We start from the raw sequence: 18441 nt of genomic DNA, 5'->3' as shown, positions 1-18441 counted from the left end.
TCCATGCTTCCAGCATGTTCTGTTTCCCGTGGTATCTTCCCAGTCAACCTGCCACAGTTTCAGGAAGCATGATGCCACAGCCGGGGAGAGGCCTTGAGGGCAGCCTGGTGTGAGGCCAGCACTTGAGGGTTTCTGCGGGGCGGCTTTGCTCGGCATCTCCTGAGGTACAGGGCCCATGTTAACCACTTAAGTTCAGATGTGAATCTGGGCCCTCAGGATGGCTCTCCTCTTTTGGGCCCAAAGATGGTACTTCCAAGTCACCATCAGAGATGCCAGCCCCGTGTCCTGACAGAGAACAAACAGGTCTGTTTCCCTCAGGTAGTTTTGTGGTTTATTTGGCCAGATGGTTCTGTGAGGGCTGCTTTATCCTGTGCTCTTGAAGAAAGACCGCCGGCTTTGAATTCAGAGGCCCTTGTCCCCATTACTCTCTATCGCGTCACTCAGTATTTTCTCATCTGTCCCAATTTTAGGTAATAGTTCACTCATTGACTTTTCATCTCCCCAACTTGAGTCCCCAAAGTCTGAGTGCAGGGACCTCAGTTCTCTCATTTCTTGCTGCATCTCTGTCATCTAGCCTCCAGCCGGCGTATAGGAGGTGAAAAACAATCAGATTTTAGATGAATAAATAAAATGAGGGAGAGCTGACTCCAGCCCTGGCTCCCCCATTTGAAATCTCTGTGACTTCCAGCCATTTATTCCCTCTTCCTTACCTGCAAAATAGACAGAGACCGCAGTTTTGTAGGACTGTTGAGAAATTTGTAGATGAGCCATAGAACTCACAAAAGGTAAGCCTCCCGCCCTTCTCTCTCATATAATTGTTATTAGTGCCTTGACCTGGCTGGGGGGGTTGGGGCGGGAGGATTTTGGTCAGAACTTTCCCACACCTGGAAGGCGCTGACGTGCCCAAGCCCCGAGCTTCTGTCTTTTCCCAGGCGGGAGTCAGTGGCCTCCGAGAGCAGCTGCTGGGATGCGCTAACCTCTGCCAGCAAGACCGTGGCACGGATCTGCCCGGGCTGCTGCAGAAACCCTGGCCAGCTCCAATTAGGAAGCTCTTCCGTGGAGCTGAAGGTTTTGAGGTTAACCCTGAAGAAACAGCTCCCTCTACACCAGCCTTTTAATTAAATGCTCGCGTTTACTTTCCGGAGTTCATTGAATCATTTTACCCGCATCATGGGGCTTGACAAAACCCAGTTGCTTTGAGTAATGGAAAAGTACAAAATGAGGAGACTTCAGGGAAGCCGTTCAGTGACACGAGCCCTGCTGCTCCTGTGCCGCTCTGTGGCTGGGCGCCCACCTGGGTGGGGACCCCGCGTGCAGGAGGAGGAATCATTTCCTGATCCCTGCCTTGGACTTGGTTCTTGATACCCTGAGACCCACGAGGCGAAGTAAGGACCTCAGTCTACCCACAGGGTGACTCAAGGCTCTGGGGGCCACAGAATGATTCCTCGGAACTTCTTGGTGCCCAGGTACTGTGCTGGGCTGTATTGTGTGTGACAGTGGTGCTCCCCTTAAGACACTGACAGTATTGTTGGGAGACAGGGTTCATACAGAAAATACTGCCGGAATACCTTTGTGCTGATCCAGGCAATAATAATTATAAAGCAAGTAGATGCCATTATTCATTCATTGCTTACTGTGTCCTGGGTCCTTTAAATATGTTCTCTTTCTTCATACTCCTAACCTGCTCTCAGAAGATCAGCTAACACAGTCATTTCCCTAAGCAGGGGGCAGGTTGGGCTTCAGGGGACCAGCTTCTGGTTGGGTTCCAGCATCCCCACCAAAAACTAAAGGAGAGGCTCTAACAGGTAGGAAGTCCCTCTCTGGGTTTCCTTGTACCCCCACCTCCTACCTCCCAGCAGCTCCCTCCTGCATGGGGCGGTCACCTGCCATCCCCAGCAGCAATGGGACCCTCAACAACATCTTCAGACCTTCACCAGCTTTCAAGCAGAGGGCACACCTGGGCATCAGGGAGGCACCTGGTGATGGATGGCCCCCGATTTGTCTGAACCCTGGGTCTCAGAGCCTGGTTGCTGAAGCAGTAGCAGCAGTTTGGGGTGGGGCCCAGCAGGTGGATTTTTAACAGTCTGCGGGTGATCCTGATGCACGTTCAAGTGTAAGAACCACTGGTCCGTGTTCTCAAACCTGCCTGCATGTCAGAATGGCCTGAGGACTATTTTGTGGGGTTTTAAAAAATTATGATGATTAACTTAATTTTAAAGTAAAGTAAGCTTCACTTTTGGAAACAATTTTAGACTTACAGCAACACTGGGGAGGTAATGCAGAGAGTTTCTCTGTGGGCCCCACTCAGCTCCCTCCCATTATTAACATCTTACGTAAGAGCGGTGTGTTTGCTACAGTTGATGATGAGTCCTGATAACTCTGTCGTTAACCAAAGTCCTTACTTTCTTCAGGTTTCCTTAGTTTTTGCTTAATGTCTGTTCCAGAATCCCATCTAGGATCTCACATTACAGTGAGTTGTCGTGTCTCCTTAGGCTCCTCTGAGCTGTGCTGTTTCTCTGACTTTCCTGGTTTTTGATGACCTTGACCATTTTGAAATGTACTGATGAAGTATTTTGTAGAGTGCCCGAGTGCCCCTCGATTTGGATTTGTTTCATCTTTTTTTATGCCTAGAAACAGGGTTGTAGGTTTTTGGAAGACCACGTGTTGTGTTGAGGACATATGCCATCACCGTGACTCATTACTGGGGATGTTGGTCTCCGTCACCAGGTTGAGGGGACTTTGCCTTCTCCATCCACTCCAGTCAGCTTTCTCCGGCAGCCAGTTACAACCCCTGCCCCCAGCCTTCCATGCTGTGCTGTGCGGAAGGAAGTCACCAGCTCAAGCCACACTTAACGACTGGGGCTCCGCCTCCCTGTGGGCAGGGAATCTACAGAAACTGTTTGGAATTCTTCTACGTGGGAGATCTGTGTCTTCTCGCCCATTTTTTAATGAATTTGATCACTTACTGACATCGGTATGGACTCAGGGTACTGATTTTATGCTTCAGTTACAATGCACTTCCAGTCTGTAGCGTTATCCGCGTTGGTCAACCTTTGACCATGGGGAGCTCTTTCAGTTGGCTCCTCTGTCCTTTTGACATGTGTCTTCACCGCAGAGATTTTTTTTTTTTTTTTAACTACTTCCTTCCTTTCCACCACCACAAGCTTATCTTGTTTGTTTCCTGCCTCAGGCCTGGAATCTGCTGTTTCTTCAGGGAATCCTGGTTCCTTTTCCTGAGAGTGGTATCAGAAACCAACACCTGGGCCCTCGGTGTGCTCGCTGCTATTGGGGTGTCAGTGGTTCTGGGTCCTCTCAGCTGACAGGTGGAGGAAATACACGTGTGTATAGTGCCCTGTGTACACACACGTACCTGTAATTGTGTCCGAATGTAACTGTCTCTATCTGTGTTACAGATTCATGAGGTCATCCTGGTATCTTCCAGTGTGGACCCACTGCCACATGGATCTTTCTGGCCCCCTCCCCTTGCTTATGTGTCAAGCCCCGCTCCAGTGGTGAGAAGCATTGCTCCTGCCGTCTGCCTTCCATTCCTTTAACCGTTCAGTTCCGGCACACGTGGATAATGGTGTCCGAATCCGAGCTCTCACCCCTGTCCATGGGAATCGGATCCACCAGCTGGAGCACAGGGTTTCTCCACGGACTATCTTGCCTTTAGTTTTACAAACTCCTCCAGTCCTTCCTGGAGTTTCTGAGGTGCCGAGGGCCTCCCACCCTCTTTGGTGAGGATGTTTCACACATGGGCCCTATAGTTCGACTCTTTGATCACATGCTGCGTGTCACCCTTGGACTCCCCCAGTCTAGTCAATGTGTTTATTTTGATTTGCATCCTTTACGCTTCACTGTCTGGCGGCAAAGCTCTTTGGATTTTGACAAATGCTTAAATGTCCCACATTCACCATCATGGTATCCTATAGAGTCGGTTCATTGCCCTCAGAATCCCGTGTTTCCCCTGTTCCACCTCCTCTTCTTCCTGATCCCTGGAAACTGCTGATCTTTTGACTGATTCTGTGTAATGGGAATCGGGCTGGCCTCTTTCACTTAGCAATATGCATCCAAGATTCATCTGTGTACGTTCTTGGCTTGACGATGAATTCTTTTTATGGCTGAATAATACTCCACGTTACAAACATACCAGCTTGTTTATTCATTCGCCGAGGAAAAGACATACTGGTTGCTTCCAGTTTGGGGTGATTATGAATAAAGCTACAGTGTTTTCATTGGTCTATTTGGTTTTGTGGCCATCAGTTTTCGAAGTTGCGGGTTCCTTCCTGCTGAATGCGCATGAGCACAGGTAGAGCCCCCCAGGTAGGTGTGTGGGAGGGGGATCGAGGGTTATAGGGGGGCTCTCCACAGACAGCGCGCTCCGTCCTATTTCAGATTTGGAGATGAGGCAGTTAAGCCCCGGGCCCTCCTCCACCCGAGATCAGAGGGTGCATGGAGGTCCCACCACATCTGATCTGAACGTGCTGCGATCACCCTCTCGTGCGGCTGTTCCTATGTCAGTTTCTCACTTTGGTTATCTGATTTTGGAAGGCTCTGCTCTGACCAACGGGGGATTAAACCTGCACAGCCCCGTGAAGAGGAAGCTGGAAGCAGAGAAGGACTATGTCTTTGACAAGAGGCTCAGGTACAGCGTCCGCCAGAATGAAAGCAACTGTAGGTTTCGGGACATTGTCGTGCGGAAGGAAGAGGGGTTCACACACATCCTGCTGTCCAGCCAGACCTCGGACAACAACGCGCTGACCCCCGAGGTGAGAGGCAGGGGACCCCAGGGGAGGGTCAGGCTGGAGAGGGCTTCTCATTCAGGATGGGGCACTGGCTCTCTCTCTGTTCCATCAGGAGCCTACCATGGTAGCCAGCACACACGCAAACTTGACTCTGGGACACCATCTGCTGATGACCTTACATACATTATCCATTTGATCTTTATGACCAAGTAGTCATACTATCCCATTTGACAGATGAAGACCTCAGTGAATGGAGAGATTCGGAAAACCTATCCAGGGCCCAGAATTAGTCACAGGGCAGCTCCGTGTATCTTGGGCTTTTCCAAGCGTGTCAAATTTCCTTGCTTTGGAAGGAATCCTAGTCACTCAGCTCGATTACTTTCTTTCAATTGAGAGACAATTCACATACCATAGATTTCACCCTTTTAACCTGTACATTTTTCAGTATATTCACCACGATCTAGTTCTAGCACGTTTCCATAACCCCCAAAGGAAGCCCCATGCCCATTGCCATCCTCTCCCCACTTTCCCTCACTACGTCCCCGGTGACTACGAATCTACTTTTTGTATCTACCCGTTTGCCTGTTCTGAACATTTCGTATGAACGGAAGCATATTGTATGTGGTCTGTGACCAGCTTCCTCCACTGAACACCATGTTTTCAAGGTTCATCCATGGAGTAGCACACGCCCGTGCTTCCTTCCTTTCCCTCGTATGGATGTGCCGTGTTTGTTCCATCAGTCGTTCAGTGATGGACGTCTGTCTTGGTTCCATCTTTGACTACTGTGTTGTGACGAATATCACTGCAGATGTTTGTGTACGAGTTCGCAAGTGAACGTGTTTTCAGTGCTCTTGGCTATTTCTCTCCTTGTGGAACTGCTGGGTCATATGGTAACTCTGCATTTAACTCTCTGAAGAACTGCCAACCTGTTTTCACAGTGGCTGTGCCATTTTCCACTCCCACTGGCCATATACAAGGGCTCTAGTGTCTTTGCATCCTTGTCAACACTTGTTACTATCTGTTCTTGTTGTTGTGGCTCTTGGAATGGGCATGAGGTGGCATCTCACCGAGGTTTTGGTGTGCATTTTCCTGATGACTAATGATGTTGGGTGTCTTTTCAAGGGCTTATTGCCTGCCTGTCTCTTTTCTTTGGAGAAATGTCTGTTGACATCTTTTGCCCCTTCCTAAAATTGTTTTTTAACTCTTGAGTTTTAAGACTTCTTTGTCAGTCATTTGATTGGAAAATATGCTTTCATTCTGTAACTTGTTACTTACTTTCTTTTTTTTTTTAATTTCTTTTCAATGTTCCAGAATTCATTGTTTATGTACCACATCCAGTGCTCCATGCAATATATGCCCTCCCTAATACCCACCACCAGGCTCACCCAACTTCCCACCCCGTGCCCCTCCAAAACCCTCAGATTGTTTTTCAGAGTCCACAGTCTGTCATGGTTCATTTCCCCCTCCAATTTCCCCCAAATCACTTCTCCTCTCCATCTCCCAATGTCCTCCGTGTTATTCCTTATGTTTCACAAAGAAGTGAAACCATATGATAATTGACCCTCTCTGCTTAACTTATTTCACTCATCATAATCTCTTCCAGTCCCATCCATGTTGGTACAAAAGTTGGGTGTTCATCCTTTCTGATGGAGGCATAATTCTCCATAGTATATATGGACCACCTCTTCCTTATCTATTCGTCCATTGAAGGGCATCTTGGTTCTTTCCACAGTTTGGCGACTGTGGCCATTGCTGCTATGAACACTGGGGTGCAAATGGCCCTTCTTTTCACTACATCTGTATCTTTGAGGTAGATACCCAGTAGTGAAATTACAGGGTCATAGGGAAGTTCTGTTTTTAATTTCTTGAGGAATCTCCACACTGTTTTCCAAAGTGGCTCACCAACTTGCATTCCCACCAACAGTGTGAGAGGGTTCCCCTTTCTCCACATCCTCTCCAACACATGTTGTTTATTATCTTGTTAATTTTGGCTATTCTGACTGTGTAAGGTGGTATCTCGATGTGGTTTTGATTTGAATCTCCCTGATGGCTAGTGACAATGAATACTTTTTCATGTGTCTGTTGGCCGTTTGTATGTCTTTATTGGAGAAGTGTCTGTTCATATCTTCTGCCCATTTTTTGACGTGATTATCTGTTTTGTGTGTGTTGAGTTTGAGGAATTCTTTTAGAGCCTGGATATCAGCATTTGCAAATATTTTCTCCCATTCCGTGGGTTTCCTCTTTGTTTTGTTGACTGTTTCCTTTGCTGTGCAGAAGCTTTTGATCTTGACTTTGTCACTTTCTTGATGGCATCCTTGGATGTACAGTGCTTAAAATTTTGGTGAAGTCCATGTTTTTTCCACTTTACCTTTTTAGCACTAATCATGCTTATATTTTAAGTGAACACAACGGGGAGACAGTGAATACTTAATGCCATTGCATAGACAGCACCATTTAAGATCTGGGGTACTGAGGGGGAGTAGTGAAGAAATGATGAATATTTTAAAGAGATTCTTGATGGTGCTAATGTGGGAAAAGACTCAACCAAGAAGACTTCTCCAACTAGATTGACCTGCCACCGGGTGGTGGAATAGTAACTGATGAACACCTTGACTGTGCCAGCTACCAGCAGCCCTTTGTGTTTTGTATTTGCTTTTACCCATTTTCTTCTCCCAGGGCCCTCCCAATGTAGGGTTCTTATGATCTTCTTATAGATGAGACCATGCAGGTTTAGAGAACTAGGCCTAGGGTCCGGTCAGCTTCAGGGGGCAGGAATTTTGCCACTTGTGCCCACCATATTGTTTCTCACACTCAGCCTAGTGCCTGGCCTGGAATGACGGCCATAGGGCAAGAGATGTAGCTAAATCCTTTGCAGTTTGTGTGGCTGCTGGTCACCTGCTGCCCCTCCTCCAAGCATGGTGTTTTGAGGTCTCTCTCTTGCACAGTCAGAAACCACTTTAGAGCTCTCTGCTGTGCAGACCTCGGTGGTTTACCCCAGAGGCTGCCCTTCGCATGTCTGTACACCTGAAAGCCTTGTTATTTTAAGCTCATCATGAAACATCTGCACGAGACCGACTCCTCTTAGATTGTTTTCCTACTTCACTGCTTTCTGAAAGCATGCTTTTAAAAGGCACAGCATTTTCCTTCAATAAATCGAATAAATGTGGAGTCTCCCAGTTCATCTTGTCTCTTTGGAGTAGCTTTATGTGTTAACTGTTGCCTATTCAGCACGGAAGAGGCGGGATCTCCAGCTGATATCAGGTGCACAGGTTCTCAACTCCAGAGATGAGGGCTTGGTGAATTAGGGGTTCCATTCCTAATTGGTGTCTGTCAGAAACAGAATGGGAGGAATGGAAAAAGAAAATACTGGTTTGGTGTTTTTGGCTGTTTGGATGACGGGAATGGACTGACTCTATAGAAAAGATGGCCAGCTGGACAGAGCAGCCCTGAAAGAAAGATCCCAAAGAAAAGAAGAGGTGGTGTTAGCAGAGGAGTATAGATTTTGGAGTCTAGTGGACTAGGTTCAAATTCTGCCTCCACCAGCTCGCCTTGGGAGGTGACCTGGCCTCTTTGAGCACCCTCATCCCTACAAGTTATAGTATATCTTGCTTGTGGGATGAGAGATAATGTCTGCCCGGAGGCTTGCAGGATGCCTGGCACGTGGGAAGTGTTCAGTAAGTGTTCCCATCATTGTGAAGATGAAGCAGAGGTGATGTCATAGCGTCCAGCAGACTCAGCCTTCCTTACTCAAGGAGCAACTGGGACAAGGCCACCCTGCATGTCATAATTGACTATTTTTCTAGTTGTATCTGGGACATTGGTTGGATTGGCCTCATGGGCAGAAATTCATACATTACTGGGTGTGTTAACTAGATTCTGAGGCTAGCGGGTGTGTTGTAATATTGCTCCTGTCTAGAGTATAGCAAAGAACCAGGAAAATAATGAAAATGCCCCTTTAGGAAAGAAGCAGCAAAATAGATTGCTCAAAATGTTGGTGATGAAAAGCCCATCCACTTCCTCATTAGGAGCAGACCCCAAGGCCTCTCTCAACTCCCAGTTTTGTGCAGTGCTCCCAGCCTCTGTGAACTGTACCCCCACTGTCCCACCATTATCTGAGGGAGCACGCCAGACATGTGGGAGTCACACCTCATACCCTCTTGATCATACCCACTGTACACACACCACCCCCAAGGCATATTAACTTTCATTCTTGAAGAGCCCACTCATAGGTTTTCTTCTCTCTGTTTCCATCAGGACCATTATATTCTGTCTGGATTGTATTGGTGTAACAACTTGCTAACAAGCCTGCTCTTTTAGCTTTTCTACCTGTAATCCGTTGTCTTCAGGGGGGGCAGAGTGACCTGCCAGGAATACAAATCTGATCAAGCCACCCCTTCTACACACGCGTGCGCACACACACACACGTTTGCACACACTTCACATATGTTGGTGAGTCTTAGTTGCTCTGATTAAGAATCAAAACTGTTCGTGTGGCTGGCGACACTGGTATATTCTGACCTGCCCACCTCTGCAAGCCTCCTTGCCTTGTACCACATGTCCACCTTCTCTTCTCCTGTCCTCTGTCAGCCTGACTTTCTTTCATGCTCACACCTGCCCCAGGCCTTTGCATACACCATATACCTGTACTTCTGACTGAAACATCCTTGCCTAGTGGCCTTGCACTTCATTCAGGTCTCAGCTTAACCACCACTTCCACGAGATCCCTCACCACCCCTCAGCTCCCTGCCCAGGTTACATCCGCCTCTCAGAGGAGCTTTCCTAGCACTACACACCCCTCCCTTCTGGAACTTGCTACAGTTGTTAATGTACATGTATTTGTGTGATAATCCATCTGATTCCTCCCACTACACTGTAAACTTGTTGAGGAGGTAAACACTGTGCCAGTCATTCTAATCAACAAACATTTATTAAATTTTTTTATGTGTGAGGTTCTGGACTAGGTATTAGAAGGGTTATACAGATAAGTAGAAGACTCATCTGTTTTAGTCTTTAAAGAATTGTATTTGTTTTCTATTCCTGCATAATAAATTTTCCTAAACTTAGCATCTTAAACAATGAATGTTATCTCACAGTTTCAGTGGGTCAGGAATCCGGGCACGACTTAGTTGGATGCGTCTGGCTCGGGGTCTCTCACAGTCAAGGCATGTTGCCTGGGCCGCAGTGTCAGCTGAAGGCTCAGTGGGAGAGGATGAACTTCCAGGCTCACCCAAGTGGCTGCTGGTCGTCCTCACTGGCCAGACACATCAGTGCCCTGCCTTCTGTCTTCTCTGTATGGGCTCCTCACAACATGGTCTGCTTCCCCAGACTGAGAGCTCCAAGGAGGAGAGAGAACAAAAGCGGACATCCGAGACAAGCCGTGTCTTTTTGTATCCCAGTCTCCTCTTGAACGGGACATCCTGTCCATCTTGCCTTACCTTGTGGTTAGGCATGAGTCATGAAGTCTGTTCTACACTCACCGGGAGGCGATGCCACAGGGGTATGACTCCCAGGGAGGGATCATTGTCAAGCAGGAGGTAGGGCGAGGCAAGAACGCTCACATTCTACAAGGGGGCTTGTCACAAGTGTCATAGCAGGGACACGTGGGGGTGTTGGGAGAGGCAGGAGTTGGCATTTAGTCAGAGATATTTGGGAGATCATTCGGGAAGGTAGTCACAGGTGAGATAGGCCCTAGGTTGCTGATTTCAGCAAGTAAAGATGCAATAGAGAGAGGGACTCTGGTCTACTCCCCCTTTCAGCCCACTTCTAATGAATTTGGTCTCGCTGTTTCCAACCCATGGCAGATCAGAAGATAGAAGTCGTGGGGCTGGGTGGGGGGGGGGAGAGCATGCTTTCTCTAGCAGATGCTGACATCGGGAGCAAGTGGCAGCTAGCACGTGTCTGACAAGGGCAGTAAATCTCAAGAACATATTTAGGGCTTCAGAATGCGTAGCAGTCTTGGACCATTTGTTACAGAGGCATTCCCCAGGAGCCTCTGAGGGCACCGGTCTGTTACAGCCCAGCACGTGACCATGGAGAGGTGGTTCCGTGGGTGCAGCTGAGGAGTTTAAGGAAACAAGAGAGTAATCATTTTAGAACGTTTTGCTTTAAACAAACCAAGTACGTAATGCAATTTGGAGTCCTTTAAGGAGGCAGAACCTCAGCCAGGAGTCCAAATTGGATCATCGACTTGAGAAAAGCAAAGGAAAGCTATACTAACTAGACACGACTTTCTTTACCTTAAAAAATATATAAATATATAGTTTATACTTTCCTCGCATGAATGAAACAGATTTACTTTCCATTTAATTCATAAAGGAGGTGGCTGTTTTGTTTGATTTTGTCTTTACTAATTGACAAGTCAGTGTGACCTCAGAGAGAGAGAGGCCACTCTGCGTCGCGTGTGGAAGACAGCTCGTGTCTTAACAGCGTGCTTTTCTTTTATTTGCCTCTCAGAGAAATAGAGTCGTGGATTGTTCAGAGTGTGTCTATTTCTGGAGGCAGATGGATTAAAGGACCCACACGATAGTGGCCTCTTGGCTCTTTTGTTGTTCAAAATGAATCTGTGGCTTATGCCCTGGTAGAATGGAAGGTGCCTCTGCCATGCTCACAGAGCACAGGCTGGGAGATTCTCCATTCAAAGTGACATCCAGCCCTGTTTTTCCCCCCACTAAAATTCACCCATTTATTTAAGTCATCCTACAATACAGAGTGGCAGAAAGAGAAGGGATTTGGGGGTGAGATGCATATCATGGCTCTGCCTCTTGCTGCTGACCTCAGGCAGCTCCATGCCACTTCCCTGAGTCTCCCTTACATTACCTGCGAGATTGGGATACCACATTCCCTCTTATATGGGATTTTTGTTTGGAGTAAAATATGTGGAAGTTTCCTGCTGCAATCCCTGGCACCTCCAAGTGCTTAATAAACGGGTTCTTTAAAAAGTATAATTTTAAAAACACAGCTCCCATAATAGTTTCCCATTGTACCCTATGATAATGTCTATTGAAAAATTAATAACGATCCCTTAAAAGCCTGTTCACTTATTGTCTCCCCAGTTGGACTCTCAGCTCCACACAGGCAAGTGCATGCCTTATTTTCTCGTACCATGCCGTTTCTGCTCTTATTCACTTATTTTTCCCTCCTCCCCTTACTTCTGTTAGACTGAGTGATTGAGCTTTCTTTGTTTTAATCCCCTCCCGTTCATTGTAATCCATGTACATTTAAGAAGCTATCCTTAAGTTCTGTACACAGAGTGAAGCCTAAATGTCATCTTGTCACCTCTCCACCACGCCCAGACCTAAAACCTCGGCATGTGGTCATCATTCCTTCTCTCATCTGACGCGCTATTACTGCCTGGAACCCAGTTCTACACTTGTGCAAACCTTCAGCCTTGGTCGGTCATTATCAGTATGATGATTTTATAGCCATTCTTATATTGATTTGTCAGCACATTCGCCATGTTTCTTTGTTGGCTGTTACTCCATGCATGTCCCCTTTTTCTTTCTGAATATAGTTTTCTTCTTTCTGAAGTGTATCCTTTTTAAATCCTCTCAGCAAGGGTCTAAGAGTGGTAAAGATTCTTTTGTTGAAAACCTCTACATTTTACCCTTGCTTTTGGATGATAGTTGAGCTGGGTACAAAATCCGTGTCTGATGGTTGTCTTCCTTGGCACCTGGAAAATTTTAGGAGTTCTGATGCCAAAGCCCCCTTCCCACATACTACCCACAAACCATGCAAAAGTCTTAGTTGAATTAGGACGAGCAAGAGTATAATTGAACCTGGCCTTCTAGAGAAGGCTAACATACCTCACCTGGGCTGTGCACAGGAATTTTTTCCCCACATCTTGAAAAGGGCTAAACATGCAAATGCTGGAAGAAGATTTGCAGAGATTTACCCTGGATTACATGGCTCCAGGCCACGCTTCCCAAGTCCGAGGCCAGTGACCTCACTGCCACCTTCTTAGCACTCTGCCTGCTTTGGGGATGCTGCAGGGGAGCTCTGGTTTTGGTGTTTCTTTGCTTAGTCTGGATGTGGCTTGAATCCAGGAGGGTCTTCCTGCAGAGGAAGAGAAGATGAAGGCTTGAGGTCCGAAAGCCCCTGGCCTATAGGTAGATAGTTAACATCCCTGCCAATCCATCTCTGCCCACAGATCATGAAGGAGGTCCGGCGAGCACTGTGCAATGCAGCCACGGATGACAGCAAACTTCTGCTTCTCAGTGCAGTGGGCAGCGTATTCTGCAGTGGCCTAGATTACTCCTACCTAATTGGCCGGTTGTCCAGTGACCGGAGAAAGGAGAGTACCCGGATTTCAGAAGCCATCAGGTAAGCTCTGCTCATGTTTGGACACTTTGGGACCTGCTTCCTTCTTGTGAAATGTAGCACATAAAAATACAGGCTGCTCAGTTAAATTTGAATTTCAAACAACAAAGAAATTTTGTTATCATAAGTCTATCCCATGCAACATTTGGGATATACTTATACTAAAAAATTATTTGTTTTTCATCTGGAATTGGGATTTTAATTGGGCATCCTGTATTTTTCTGCCAAAACTAGGGTGCCTTTGTCCTCTAGGTTAGATCCCACTTTATTCTCTTGATCAAAAAGAGATTTTATTTCTTTATATTAAGCCCAGCATCTGGTAACACCCAGGTTAGGGTTAGGGTGTTCCTGTGTCTTGAGGCTGACATGGCTCCACACTGGGAAAAGGATGGAGGGTTACCCTGGGCATCTGTGCATTCGCAGACCCAGCAGGGTAGGGAGTGCTTCCTCCTCTCTTGCTGCCTTTGGGACAAAAGTTGGGATCCTAGGGCTGATATCTGACCCAACAATCGGTATCTCTTTTGGGACCCTGAAGGGTAGTTATTTCCCCAGTATTTACAGATTTATTTTATCATTTTAAATTTATTTTGATCAATTTGTTAATTAATTTTTAATTTTTTATTATGTTATGTTAGTCACCATACGGTCCCTCATTAGTCTTTGATGTAGTGTTCCATGATTCATTGCTTGTAAATGACACCCAGTGCTCCGTGCCATCCATCCGTGCCCTCCTTAATACCCATTACTGAGCTCATCCATTCCTCCTCTCCACTCCCCTCTCCTCTAAAACCCTCAGTTTGTCTCTCAGAGTCCATAGTCTCTCATGGTTCATCTCCCCTGTGATTTCCCCCTTCAGTTTTCCCTTCTTTCTCCTAATGTCCTCCATGCTATTCCTTATGTTCTGCAAATAAGTGAAACCATATGATAATTGTCTTTCTCTGCTTGATTTACTTCACTCAGCATAATCTCCAGTCCCGTCCATGTCGATGCAAATGGTGGGTATTCATCCTTTCTGAGGGCTGAGTAATATTCTTCCATTGTATATATTTATGAAAAGCAAGTGCGTGTTATTTCCAGCAAGGGCTGTCGCTCAGACTCCACCCTGGGAAGGGCTCAGGCTTGCTGCTGCACCTTGCTCCAAGCTCTATCAAGAGTCCCAGTGTGGTAACGCTACCTGGTCTCTCGGAAAGGAACACTTCTCCATGTGGTGTCATGGAGCCTCACGCCTCATGTGAGGGCTTCTCTGGGCCTCCCGTCTCACTGTGCCTGGCAGTGTCACGTGGGTGCTGATTGTCATGTGGCCGTGGGAGCCTCCCACGGGATGCAGTCTCCAAGAGATGACATGAGGTTGCTCTAACAGGTGGAGTTCCAAGTCCCCTCTTCAGGGTGAAGCATCCAGGGAAGTAGGCTCCAAAACATGGGTGTGCTTCCCAGTGCAGAATTCTTGCCCCACAGAGACACAAAAAGGCTGAGCACTGTTACTAGAAAAGGCATCGTGGCTGTGTGCTGCTCCCAAGCTTCCTGGCCACAGACAGCCCTGGCCATGTCCACAGTGGTTTATCCTCTGTTTGGACTCAGCTGTGCTTTTTAACAGCTGCCTCATCACAGGGTTGGGGGGGTGGAGCAACAGGGTCCCCAGTAAGCTTCCTTCATTTGGAGGACCATCAGGGATGGGGCGCCCATCTCTGTGGCCTAAGAAAAGCCTTGGCTGTAGCCGTCATGTGGTTAACGGATTTCAGCGGAGGCATTAGCTGGATTTCTAGAAGCCCCAGATTTGAGGAGATGCTGAATGCATTAGCTAACGTCTTGAGAAACACAGCCAGTGGGATTTGAGACATTTGCTATCTCATAGGAAGGCGAGTTTCTCTTCAGCAGAATAGAGGGGGTGGCAGCAGAGGGAGTTCTTTCCAGTGTTCAAAGGGAGTGGAAGTTTCTAATTCATGAGCCTGCAACAACATCGGGGGAGGGTCGGGGGGTGCCCCCTAGACCAGCGGTTCACAGCCCCAACAGCACAGAGAATCCACAGGTCACTTTTCTAAAACCCAGCTGCTTGACAGCCCCGGAAATCTCCGAATCAGGAAGTGTGGGGGTGCTGCCAGCTTGTCTTTGCTCTTGAAGTTCCCTCAGTAGTTCTCCCATGCTAGAAGGAACAAAGATGGATGAGCAGCTTCACGGGCCGGATGGGGGCACATACAGCACGCGCCTTTAGCGAAGAGTGCCCACGGGGTCAGAAAATGTACCGTGCCCATCATTGCCAAGTCCTGGGGGAGGCTCCAACTTCACCAGATTCGGAGTGCTTCCCTTGGCGGCCACACTCCAGAGTTTGGGACACAAGGTGGCAGAGAAGCATTTTCCAGAGAGTGTTCTGCAGATTTCCAGAGAAGCATCCTGAGTGAAGGGCTCTGTCCCTAAATTACTCTGGGCCACGGTGCAAGTTCTGTCCCTGCTTCTGCAGATTTTCCAGGCATAGGAACATATTTGCAGCCTGAGTTGTGTCTTATGAAAGAACTTTGTTCAAAGTCTAGCATGGCTGAAACATACTTTGGCCACAGAACCTTATAACCCACAGACAGCCCTTGCGGTTCCCTGGGGACATGTGTGCTCTCGTCTGGGCTGACCTCCAGGCTCGGGGCACACTGCAGGGCCTGCTGCAGCACCCCCAGCACCGCACCCTCCCCATCTGCATCGTTTCCTCGAGAAAACATGCACACACGTGACCCAGTACACCGTGTTCACTCTGCAGATGTTTGTTGAATGAACTAGCAGATGTGAGAAGAGCTCAGATGATTCATTCAGCACAGGCTTCTGTCCAGGACCCAAACAAAGCTGTCAGCCCCATCCTGCAAGAGAGGCTGCCCTCCCCTGAACTCACAGGTGATGGGGTGGTCTGGTGAGGAAGATTAATCAGCTAACCCGTGTGAAAAACTTGGTCATACCCAGCACACAGTCAGGACTTGGGACTGGTGTGAGGAATTATTTTCATTGCCAGTTCTCTTACGTCCAGCCACAGGTTCTAGCTAAGCCTGCTCTGACTGCGGAGTGGGCTTCAGGAGCACCCCTCTGACGGCCCCAGGATGACCACCTGTGTATCTGGAGCTCAGAGGTCTCATACTGGCTGACTCGGCTGTGGACTTCGGCTGTGGGAGAGCTGTACCCCGGTGCTCTGGGTAGAGGAAATAGGTAGCCTGTGGCTCCAGGTGGAATCCAGACATCCCCGTATGCAGATTATTGCTTCATAATGCCCCTCTGGGCCTGGAGGGTGGATCGCCAACCACTGAGAATGGACTGAGAGCAGCGTTTGCCCTCCCCAGCAGGTGCCCTGACTATAATATTACAAGCAGTCATGACTGAGGGCTCCTGTGTGCCAAGCGCTGTCTCCTTGAATTCCCATATGGCCCCATGAGGACAAATCATTGACTTTCCCATTTGACAGGGAGGAAAATGGGATTCCAGAGAGTGAGTAACTTGTCCAAGATCTCACTACTAGTTAGGGACAGAGTGGAGCCTTGACTCCAGAGTTCTTGCTCCTTCTGCCACATCGGAGCTGCCCAACACTCAGGCAGGCAGAGAGCACAGGGCTCGGGCTATGTAGAGGAAGCTGCAGGGACCAGAGTCAGCATGATGGACTTTGATGCTAAAGAAGATGACAGGCCCTCTGCCCCCTGCCCCCCACTGTCCCACCACCCCAGTCAGGATCAGATATCTGAGCGGCAGTGTCTGTAATGCAATATCCTGTTTGCTTCTGTGTCCACTGGGCTCTTGTGATAGAGATCTTCTGCTTGAGTGAGAGGAAGAGGACGGGAGAGTGGTCTGTGCATTGCATTTTCATATCCGGGACATGAGCCCACAAGGCAGCTTGGACCAAAACACGATGGTGTTGGGGTGCAGGGGTGGAGCTGGGCACACTTGGTCTCCTTAGCCCTCCTCGGGATGTGAGATTGCTCTGCACAGCGCTCAGGTTGGAGACCACAGAGGGAAGGTTCTGGGCTCTGGAACTGTCTGCTCCCATAACATTGTATGGGCAGAGGTGAATTCCTGGAGGCCTGCTCTGTGGAGATTGGCACAGAGTGGGAGTGTCAGAGAGGTCCTCATGCGGTCCACAGCAGGGAGGTGTCCTGACAGGAAGGACTGTCTTTACTGGAAGTATTCCTCAATGGCTGGAGGATGGCGTGGCCTCAAATGCTGGGAGTCCTGCACTGAGTGGAAGATTTGGCTTGACCACCCCTGAAGTCCTTTCCAGCTCAGAGATGCAACATCCCGGAACTGTATGAAGGGGTTTAGAGGTGGAATGTTGGCCCCAAGTCACTCAGACCATGTGGTTCCAAGGACCCTGCCAAGAAGCACGATGTACGGTATGGGCTCCAAATTGCATTTGGTGGTAAAAAGTACATGTTAAGGCCCGTGACTGAGGCCATGAAGTTAGAAAGTCAGGCCAGGAAATGGGCCCCTGGAAAACTGGGAATCAAGGGGTCATGGTGCCAGAGTCCAGCAGTGTCCTTTTGGGGGTCAGCTGTGACGGGGCCGGCAGTGCTGAGAGAGCTCTGCCTTTCGCTCACAAACCGCCCCATAGGAGTCAGGAGACAGGCTGCCTCACGCCTGGGGAAGGGTGCATACTTGCATGACAATGCGCAGGTCGTGAAACACCCCCAACCCCAGGCTTCTCCCAGGGGAATCTGACCCCATCGTATCACCGTGATGCCCACATGTTTGTGTAAGGCTTGCGAGGGAATGGCAACAGCCGAGAAGGGATAAATCAGTGGGACATTTGTATGAGTGAAGTACCAGCTGCTGTAACGAATGACCCCTGAGTACACATAATGGCTCAGTTGTGATAGAAATTTATTTCTTACATTTGTGAACCTAAAATGGATACTACTGATTAGCCCATGGCTGTCCTCCAAGTGTGACTCAAGAACCCAGACTCCCTCCGTCTTGTGGCTCAGCACAGGCCCTCCGAGATAGCCAGGCCCATCAAGGTGAAAGTGTTTGCAGGCTGCACGGTGGGAGGTTTCCTGCTCAGGCGTAGAAGTGAGCATAGGTTTCACTCACATTCCATTGGTCAGTGCTCAGTTCCTTGGCCAACAGCCAACTGTGAGGGAGGCAGGAAACTGTGCTCCAGCAGTAGACTCAGGAAGAGGAGGGAAGGGCAAGTGGCAAGTGAATCTGTGTTACACATCTGCAGTCTTCACTCTCATTCTGGAAGACTCCTTTAACCAGCACTTACTTACTGGGGGTGAGCTCCAGTAGGCATGGACACCAAGCCACACACAAGGCAGACCTGAGTGTTTCTGCAAGGAGCTGAAGAGGGAGGAAAATCCAAAAAAAAAAAGTAAGCAAGGAAATAATTAGGATAATTGCTAATTGTAATAGTGGTGTTTTC

General features: G+C 48.3%; 1 protein-coding gene across 1 annotated transcript in view; it reads left to right on the top strand.

The window, feature by feature from the left end:
• CDYL2 (chromodomain Y like 2) overlaps nt 1-18441 on the top strand; it is a 164937-nt gene that overhangs the window by 131774 nt on the left and 14722 nt on the right. The window contains exons 3-4 of the mRNA XM_032323840.1: nt 4552-4769; nt 12892-13064. Of these exons, the coding sequence (XP_032179731.1) occupies nt 4552-4769; nt 12892-13064 (391 nt within the window). The remainder of the gene's footprint in view (nt 1-4551; nt 4770-12891; nt 13065-18441) is intronic.

The sequence above is a fragment of the Mustela erminea genome, chromosome 19, assembly GCF_009829155.1.
Source record: "Mustela erminea isolate mMusErm1 chromosome 19, mMusErm1.Pri, whole genome shotgun sequence".
In the NCBI taxonomy this organism is placed as follows: domain Eukaryota; kingdom Metazoa; phylum Chordata; class Mammalia; order Carnivora; family Mustelidae; genus Mustela; species Mustela erminea.
The sequence above is the reverse complement of the archived record's forward strand: the minus strand, read 5'-3'. Positions and strand labels throughout refer to the sequence as shown.